Below are 10,685 nucleotides of genomic sequence, written 5' to 3' on the forward strand. Positions count from 1 at the left end.
TTAGACCATCGCGGATGACAGTGTATTGTAAATAGTTGAATAAATTATGTCCATTCATTATTGTTTCTATTGTCTGTGGTTAATTTATAATTTAATTTAGCGACGATAAGACGCTAGTGTTTTATTCAACTCCAATAAATTTGGTGAAACGATTACAATAACGACCGTTGTTGTACCTGTGTTGAAAAAAAATACAAGAATATCTGTATTGGCGATAATTGGTGTAGTTCTGCTCGCTTGAGGGAGGAGAGCGAAGGTTATACAAATAATTAACACTAATTTAATTGTTGGTCATAAATCATAATAGTGTTTTTCCTTATCCGAAACAAAATAAGAGTATAACAGAAAAACATCAACTAACAACAATTATTATTATGAAAACATTGACGCAGATAATATAAATAACCTAGGTACCGACATTAGACGACGCAGTTGCCAATGAAATACCTACATTCTGGAAACGAGCACAAGTCAATACATGTTTTTAATACAAGTTTGTTAGAAAAGAATAATACCTTGGTTAGAAGATTTACGGTCACGATATTTTTGTATATAAAAGGACACAAGTCATTTATTGTATATTTGTTATTTTACATCATTAATGTTATTAAAATTGAATATTTATAAGACGGCTTATAATAGATCCGGAATCTAGAATGACCAAAAAACATAAATTAACATATTGTCTAAAAGTACGTTGATTTATATAATACCCGTTTTTGCTCTAGGCATTACATATGTCGGAATACTCTGTTAACAGCTGTACAGGGTGTTTTATTAAGACATTTATTTTCCCCTATAATGACTGAAAATTTATAGATCTTATTTTTGGTGACGTATGTATTTATTTAACTTTTTAAAGTAAGAATAATTTGTTGAACATTTTGACTCGTCAATACCTAGTTGGGAGGTGAGGAGTGGAAGCCTTGCTCCCGTCCTAAATTTTAAACTTTAATAAGTAATTATTCAAAACTGAATTATTGACTAGTAAAAATTGTCATCAAACTATAATAAATTTAAAAATGTAATTAAATATATATACCTTACCATTTAAGTTTCAAAAATCGATTAAGCTCTGTAAAATACTAAACAAATGTAATATTTGGACATTTTATAATATTGTAAAATATCTGAACAAACATATTTTAACAAGAAAAACTACATAATTGCAGTTATTTTTTAAAACGCAGTAGGTATCCACCTAATAATTGTTCAGATTACTATATTGAGTTAGTAGGTAGAACATTGTGTACGAGGTAAATATACGTCACGAATTGGATGTACAGCCTTTAGCGTTGTATATTTATTAGTTCAACAAAACACTCTATTAAAACAATAAGGAAAAATTGTATTTATAATTAGTTTTAATGACAGTTGTTATTCGTGTTAATTGGATACGATTCAACAAAACCGAGATGTGCAGTAAAATCTATCCGACGCTTAAAATTGTCAAACCAAAAAAATTAGACCATTATAAATCCGGGTTGTCTTAGGTTGTTTGGGGGGGACTTAGATTTTGTCTGGACCTTGGACATCCGACTAAGTACTTATCATTAAGGCACAGACAGTATAATATAATATTATATTTGTGTAATAAAGTTAACGGTCGTATACAATCTCAACATCCACTTCGGATAAGTTTCTCTCGACCTTGAACAAACGAATTATTTTTCTCTGACGTTTTCTTAAAAGAAAATAGCTGCCTTGGTTCAGCGATCAAACTTGCAGTGTAATAAAACATGAACTGTTTTGATTTTTCATTTCAAACAACCTGTTTTGATCTACGCAATTTTAAGTGTTACATAACAATTATTTTTCCCTAGTACGAGTATTGTTCAGTTTGTATTTGTATCAGCTCAATTGTATACTTTATTATATTAAATATATAATTTAAACATTTTGCCTAAAAAAAAATATATAGAAAAAGTACTACCCCTTAAGGGTGAAAAGGTGATGTTTTTTTTATCTCTTTAGTGTTACATTTAAATAACTTCCCATTTAAATTTGAAAGCAATTCAAATATTTTTCAAAAAGTTATAGTGTGCCGTAATTCAAAGTTTGATTGACCAAAAAAATGTGTAGATTTTTTGTGCAATTTTAAAAGGGAGACAGTGATCTTTTTTCAAAATTGACCTTAAAAGTACCTTTTTGATAACTTTTTGATCTATATATTTTCTACATGATAAAATTGGTCTATTGGTTAAAAGTTATCTTGGAGCCAGACACAAACACATTATTGTAAAAAAAATATCTCCTATATATATACCTAAATAGATGGATTCTATCTCTCTCAATTATTTTTTTTTAATTAGTCTTTTTTCCCAAACTAAATGTTCAAGCCAGAATTTAATTGAAGCACTGATTTGTTTAGTTATTCATCAGAGAAAATATGATTAGCAAAATAGAGCTTTCGGTTATGATTTCAGCAGCTAAGATAAACTCGTAGGTTTTTCATAATGGTTATTATTAGTGCTGTCAAGGTATTAGTTGTAGTTTTAAGAGTACTCCAAGCCAACCAAGTTTAAGTTTTTAATTTAGAGTTTCAACTACGGTGTATACTTATTAATGCAGTAATGAGGATTCTTTATTGGCTGATTTTTTGTCAGGTTATCACAGGCATTGACCAGTAAAATTTCAATTTTTTTTCATTAAATTATTATTTATAAATCAAACTGTGAAGTATTATTATGTCAAGGTTATTCGTCAAATTTGATAACAAATTAGTCAATTAAGGTTTTAATATAGATTTTCAAAAGTAATTTCTACCTACTAAATTTGAATTCATTATAGTTTCCAGCATCAGAAATTGTATTTACCAAAATAATAATACTTTTTTTCTTAAATATTACTTTTATAAAACTTATTAAGAACCGCCCGCATTTTAACCCCTTTACTATTTAAATAACCAAAAATAAAAGTATCCTATAATTCAAAGTTCAACGTGATAAACCTGATCAGTGTTCAGTGGTTAAGTGTAGTTTATAAATTGAATATGTAAACATATACAATTCAATATAATAATAAATATTTGATACGCATTCATACGATATTAATCAATACTAAAATCGTTTTAACCTACACAAATATTTTTTAGTATTTGAAATATTCTAACTATACTGAAAATTAATGCTAAATATTTTCAACAACATTTGTTTTTTTATTACACTTGAAACATGACAGTTTCTGTATTTGTTCATAATTTTTTTTTACAATATTGTTCGGTAAATAACCATTTTTATCTTAAATCTCCAAATAGTAATGAAACAATAGAACAAAGTATACAAATACAATTTGATTGACGTCGATAATTGAATATATTTCAAAACACTTTTATCTATCTTATAGTTTAGTTATCTAGTTATGACATAGATAGTTATTACCTAGATATTTGTCAAGACCGGTCACTAGACACGTCATACGATAAAATATATTTTATAAATATTATTTTTTTTTATCATGTTAAAAATCGTGTCCGATCTCCTCTGGTCGTCCGACGTCGTCTCGAATCATATAGGTACACAAATTATTATTATTTATTAGGTAGGAAAAAAAGAAAATACCGAGCTTGAAAATATTAATGGAAATGGAGGTCTTGATCTCGTGTAATTATTATTCACAAAACTCGAGCAATGAGCGGGTATATAAGCCGTGGACAGCGTCCGTCAGTTCTGTGTGTTTATAAGTGTTCAGTGCGGTCAGCAACGATTTGCACGACACCGACTTTACCCGCGTGCACTTATTATTTTGGACACAAGTAGCACAGAAGCTTCCTGAAGTCCCAGACTTGGCCGGTCTTCGCCCAAGTACCTCGAGTACTCCAATTGATTTTTAAATATAAAAATATTTTATTTTTCCCACTAGTATTACGATCAAGTCTTACAACTCCAACCGGACGACACAGCGTATGATACAAGTAAATATTATATCTTATTATGTTATATATATTTTTTTACTATTTGCTGTTGTTGTTTAAATTCTAAGAAACTTAATCGTTTTAAATGTTACTCCACATTAGTTCATGTATTATAGTTTATAATGATGTGGAGGCACGTTCAACTCTATAGACCTCATCATTATTGGCTTTGGCCTTTCCGTTTATCTTTTGAATCAGATTGACAGCTATTTGTAACTATTTTTCCCAAAACTATATTATTATGTTTTTCAACTCTAACAATCATCATAAATTCATCCCTTAGCTAATTCACCGAATTAAAAATAATTGTGTAGGCCAGAATATACAGCGTAGAATACACCATCTCATACATTATAATCATATTTATTTTACTTTTAAAATAAATTTAAAAAGAGCTTTTAAGTCACTCAAAATTTTTTTAAACTGAATTTGGTCAAAAATATTTTAAAAATATTTTTACGGTATTTTTGAAATATTAATTTCACACTTAGCTGTTTACTCATTTAAATATAAATATATTTAATCAAAACCTTTTATTTTCTTAATTTTATAATCTAGTTTTAATTAAGTTTAAAGTTATGTTTAAATAGATTCAAAAGTTGTATGTATATTTTTTTAATTCCCCAATGAGTGTGTTGGATTGTTACCAAACTGTAAAAAAATATATTAATATATAATAGAAATAACTGCATTAGAGTTATTCAACTGATATTAAAAATCTCAAATAAGCAATAATAAGTTGATGTATATTAATAAACTAAATTGATTATAAAAGCCATAATAAACTGTTTTTTTAACTTTTGCAGCTGAAGACTGTCATTAACCTTAATTGTATAGAGTATGAACAACAGTTAATTTTAAAAATGAATTGTACTTAACGGTGGCTTTTAAAAACTTTGATCGTTTATTTTCAAGTCGTAACACTACACACAACAATAGAAAACTAAACAAACAAACACATGTTTATTATATTGGATTAAAAATATTTTGGAAATTATTACAGTGATCACTGATCAGTATAATTAAATTGTGTGAAAATTTTTGTATCAACAAAATATAGAATTATTGTAGTTATTCGAACGGTATACAGCCGTTCGCTATAGCTAAGTTTAAATGTTAAGTATAGTTTTACAATACTAAAAATAATAGCCTAATATGTACTTTAATGTTAAACTAAAATTATGAGAACGGCCATAAAAGAGTGATTAAAAATAGAGAGAAGATTAATGGTCAAGAGCCATCTGTCTCATGGCATTTGTAGAGAATCCACATTAGTAGTAAGCTCGTGTGTTGTAATAATCACAGTTTAATTGTTTTGTTGTGTACAGTAATTATAATGTAATATTTTCAACTATTCTCAGTATCTGTTTTGGCGGGGTTCTTTACAAGAGCGCACACAGATTTATAATTTCGAATAAACAGAAATAAAACGACCATCACGGTCCATTTTAATATTACCACCGGGCTCGTTGAGGTGTTTCTCTAGTCCGACAAAACTATCAAGACTCAAGAAAATAAATGACGGACAAAAATCTAATAAGCAATAATAATATTGAACAAAAAATTACTACTATAGCGGAAAAATTACAAAAAAAAAAGAATTTCAAATAATTAGCATATAACGTTTTATGATGAATTAAAAAAAAATGGCAATGTGTACAAAAAGTTTAATGAATCACAAAAATAAAAGGTTTAATTTAAAAAAAAAAGGATTCATTTGATTAGTTTAGTGTATACAATGGTTTTGTCTTGACTGTAATTTTTTGTTTTTTTTTAATTAATAATAATAATGTCGTGTGGACTTATTGACCGGGATTATAGCTAACTTGGTCCTCACCGGTCGGCCTATTGGTGTGGTTTGCCGCTAAAAACCCGGATGGTCACCCATCCGGGATCAAGCGGTACCGGTCACAGCTTAACCTCAGGCGCCTTGCGGCAGCTGCGGTATTCACTGCGCCACACCGTACCCGCTTTTTTTAATTAATAATTGTATTCCAATCGGTATACTATGTATTAATCTAGTTTGTTAAATTTAAAGAAAAATGCTACTGATTTAATAAAACCAATAAGAAATATATAAATTGTCATATACAATACTAAATTTATAGGTCGCGGGTCACTCGAGGCCGGTTAAATTGTATGTTAATAGCGCGTTTATCAATGCTCATTTCATTTATATTAATGAGCAGAACTGAAGAAGAACAATAGATGGTGCTCATGAATTTAATTATGTAAATAATAACTTGAAAAAATTATTTACCATTCATTTTAAACAGTTGGTTGAAAACAAAATTACTATTCACTTTGTTTTAATTAATTATTTATGAATTATGATGAATTATAGTCGTTCGATCCCGAATTGATCCTTAGATTGTTATTACTGATTTTTTTTACCTCAGATCCAAGGTATACAATTTTTTCACTTTTAAATTTTTCTTTATTTATATTTAAGTTTTTATGTACTTTACAATTTTTACTTCTATTTTATACATGTGATGATATTTCTTTCTTTACAGGATGACGACCTCCGTGCAGGGTGTTAATCCCATTTTTATGATTTCGGCATTCAACTTGTTCTTCTATCTACTTACCCCAGCTCTAGTACTATGGTACATATACTTCCGCATGTCCCGCAAACAGCTGTACGAGCTGGCCAGCAAGATCGAAGGATCCGACGGATTGCCTTTCCTGGGCAACGCTATCGACTTCATGCAAGATCCTCACAGTGAGAACTAAATTTAATAAATTTCAACATAAAAAATATAAATTTTTTTTAGGCTCATCCCCTGCCTCTCATTGAAAAACTATTAAAAAATGTTTCACACCTTCCCCGCGCTTCCTGGCCCGTCTCTTCCATATTTTATCGTTTACGTTCGTTTTTTAGACATTTTCATAAAAATGTACGAGAGGAGTTTTGAGTTCAAGATGAACGCACCGCTCAAAATGTGGATTGGACCTAGACTTTTGGTGTTCTTGACCGACCCCAGAGATGTGGAGGTGATCCTCAGCAGCAACGTGTACATAGATAAATCGCCAGAATACCGTCTCTTCGAACCGTGGTTAGGAAATGGACTTTTGATCAGCACAGGTTAGCATATATATTATATATTAGCATAATAAACATTTAGAGAACGAGTGGCCGAGACAGTAGGGCATAAATCTAAATTCGAAAAAAAGTTCAATTTACTTAAACAAACATAGTACAGCCTGTCAAAATTGGAGAACTAATACTAAATTTCCACAGGTGACAAATGGAGAGCACACAGGAAACTGATCGCACCCACTTTCCACTTGAACGTTTTGAAGTCTTTCGTCACCCTGTTCAACGTCAATAGTCGGGAAACCGTTAACAAACTTAAGAAATTAGGCAAAACCGAATTCGATGTACACGACTACATGAGCGAGTGCACTGTAGAAATCCTATTGGGTGAGCCGATGCTTTTGAAAACAGAAAACAAAATAGACAACCGTTTTTCATTTTTTAACTGTTTTGTAATATTTCCGCATAGAAACCGCCATGGGAGTAAGCAAAAAAACTCAAAAGCAGAGTGGTTTTGAATACGCCGCCGCCGTAATGAAGTAAGTGAACAAATTTCTCTGAAATCACACTCCAATATCTACTATCTAATAAGTATCAAAGATCATAAGAATAATGCGTTTATTTTGTTTATAGGATGTGCGACATCCTGCACATGCGTCACACGCACTTGTGGTTGAAACCCGACTTCATTTTCAACTTCACCAAGTACGCCAAACAACAAGTCGGTCTTCTGGACCTTATTCACAGTCTTACCAACAACGTTAGTGTCATTTGTCAGTGCCTTGACACTGACCCATGTGTGTGCAACGGTGTTATTAGCGTGCCAAACATACGCTCAACACCGTCGAACCACCTATACGACATCATCCGGTTGAATAAAAATGGCTTTTGTTGAATTTGTAGGTGTTGGCCAAGAAGAAAGAAGAATACTTGAAGAAAAAGTCTACGCTCAAAGAGATCCCAGACATACCGGCCGCTACCCAGCAACCAGAAGAGAACAAATCCACCACAGAAGTAGAAGAAGTGCCGTACGGCAACTCTTTCGGGCAATCGGCCGGGCTCAAAGATGACTTGGACGTTGAAGATGACGGCATCGGTAACTATTGACACGCTTAGCCTATTATCATAACCTTATAAGTTAATTTTGAGTATTTCGAAACGTTAGGCGAGAAGAAAAGGGTGGCTTTCTTGGACCTTTTAATTGAATGCGCAGAAAACGGCGTTGTTCTTTCCGACGAGGAAGTCCGCGAACAAGTCGACACCATCATGTTCGAGGTGAAAACTCAAAATTCTACTTCATACCTATTAGAACCCATTTTGAACTTTTGTGAAATTGTTTTAACAGGGTCACGACACGACTGCAGCTGGCAGCAGCTTCTTCTTGTGCTTGATGGGCGTCCACAAGGACGTACAGGTAAAACTCTTAATAGACAAATGCTCAATCGTTAAGCCTCAAACTAATTTAACCAGTACAATAAATAGACTATTAGGAACCTATCTATCGGGGGCTCTATTATGCATAGAAATTACAAAGGACTATTGAGTTGACCTTAAGCATAATTGTGTCCCCACTACTGTGACACTTTTGACAGCCTAAAATCGTTTTCTATTGTAACCGTAATCGACTTGCCTAGGAAAAAGTCGTTGAGGAGTTGTACTCGATTTTCGGCGATTCCGACAGAACCGTGACGTTCCAAGACACTCTGCAAATGAAATACCTAGAAAGGTGCATCATGGAGACTCTCCGCATGTACCCACCTGTACCGATCATCTCACGTCAGCTCAATGAAAATGTTAAGCTCGGTAAGTACACCAAAGGCGGTCGCCATCGAGTTAGTTTTACCGCTAACGGTTTTTTTTTTTTTTGAACAGCGTCCAAAGATATTGTTTTGCCCGCCGGCGCATCCATTATCATTGCTACGGTCAAAATGCACCGCAACCCCGAAGTCTACCCCAACCCGGATGAGTTCAACCCAGACAACTTCTTGCCCGAGAAGTCTGCCAGCCGTCATTACTACGCCTACGTACCGTTCAGCGCCGGACCCAGGAGCTGTGTCGGTGAGTCCAACATTAAACCCGAAAGCGCTTTTAGATTTTTGTCACCATAGCCAAGCCTAGCATATCTTAACGTACCCAGGGAGAAGGGAGAAATATAAGTGCCAACTGCATCCTACTTGACCTTAAGCCATATAGTTAAGCAACGAGACCTTAGCGCTCTCATACTTAAACAATCCTGAAACAAATCAGTGGATCTCTAGCCACAAACAGTGATCAGAGTAGTCGGTAGGGCTAAATCCTTTAAGATGTTTAATTTCCTTAAAAAATCTCTTTTTAAGAATCTATTCAAATATTAAATAAGGTTACGATTCACGCCTATCCATGATTTTCAACTATGTCTTGGACTTCTCCTTTGTTCCTCGACTACCTCCCCCTTAGCAATTACTCTTTAAGCTTTTGGCTCTACTGTCAATAAGTACTCACTTGATTATTGAATTACCATTGTCAATTCAGCAAAGTTAAATTTGTTCTGCCTATTTCTTGGCCTATCTCTACCGCATGAACTGGTCCATGGAGACCTTTGTTAGTCTAGATTACAAAGCCCTACTTTTCGAATCCCCTTGCTGGTCACGGTGCTGCAGCTATTCCTTAATTCATATGAAATTTGTTTACATAACTGTGTCCATAACATGGTGTCAAAGCGATATAATAAAGTGGCATGTCAACAACTCTTCGCATCAGCTTTGGTACACCGGCTTGTTCTATGTATTAAAGGCTTTCCGTCTTTGGACTTTCTTATTGAACATTATCAATCAAAAATATTATTTTCTTTAGTCCCACATAATTATTGTAGTTGAATATTGATTGTTGACACCGCAGGTCAATTAGACGTCGGAATAGGTTTTATAAATTAATTCAGTATCGCATAACCTTTGCGACGAACATCCCAACCGTCTATTGTGTTTTATGCAAAACGATAAATTATTATTGTGTTCATAAACCGTCGTCAACTTTTTTTGAATATCTAATGAACGGTCTCGCGTTTACAGGTCGCAAGTACGCCATGCTGAAGTTGAAAATTATTTTGTCCACCATCCTACGGAACTTCAAAGTTCATAGCACCATACCCCAGAAGGACTGGAAGCTCCAGGCCGATATCATATTGAAGAGGACGGACGGGTTCAAAGTCACATTGGAACCAAGAAAGTCATTAGCTAAGACAGCCTAAGTTAATATAATGCTATACTTATTTTCTCAACGCGTATTATTCTAATGGAGTGGATGATTCGTATTTATAATCGATTTTTGTCAATAATACTATAAATTTAACTACCTAACCGTTTTTACTTAGTTTATAAACTAACCATCGATTAATTAGACACTTAATTACTTGGACACATGAAACAATTTTATAGCTAGAATATTATACATTTTTTATGTAGTGTAATTTTTTGACACCTGTAAAATAATTGAATTGTAGACTATTATAATTTAAGGAATTTGGAAATTATTATAGTTAGACACGAATAAAAGAACAAACAAAAAAACATTATTTCATTAATATCTACCGTTGTAAATTTGTCATTATTTCATAATGTATTCAAAAGACATCCTTGGTACTAATTTCAATAAGCTTATTGGTGGATTGGGTTGGATCAAGAGCTGATAGGATAATTTAAAAAAGATCTGTAATCTGTTGTTAAATGTATAACATGAGTTAAAAAATTAAAGTAT

At 32.6% G+C, this 10,685-nt stretch overlaps 1 protein-coding gene across 1 annotated transcript; it reads left to right on the forward strand.

Annotated features, from left to right (window-relative positions):
- Positions 1–3,659: 3,659 nt before the first annotated feature.
- LOC126836828 (cytochrome P450 4g15-like) lies at positions 3,660–10,514 on the forward strand. The gene is made up of 12 exons (XM_050570485.1): positions 3,660–3,913; positions 6,430–6,638; positions 6,798–7,001; positions 7,158–7,340; positions 7,423–7,492; positions 7,587–7,713; positions 7,857–8,049; positions 8,119–8,228; positions 8,299–8,367; positions 8,588–8,756; positions 8,826–9,011; positions 10,001–10,514. Exons 2-12 carry the CDS (start codon positions 6,431–6,433, stop codon positions 10,177–10,179), a joined length of 1,698 nt encoding a protein of 565 aa, XP_050426442.1. The 5' UTR covers positions 3,660–3,913; position 6,430; the 3' UTR covers positions 10,180–10,514.
- Positions 10,515–10,685: the final 171 nt, after the last annotated feature.

Source organism: Adelges cooleyi, unplaced genomic scaffold (genome assembly GCF_023614345.1).
Source record: "Adelges cooleyi isolate 19-005CV unplaced genomic scaffold, UGA_ACOO_1.1 ACOO_flye_CR_arks_rails_tigmint_CR_PRNA_247, whole genome shotgun sequence".
NCBI lineage: Eukaryota > Metazoa > Arthropoda > Insecta > Hemiptera > Adelgidae > Adelges > Adelges cooleyi.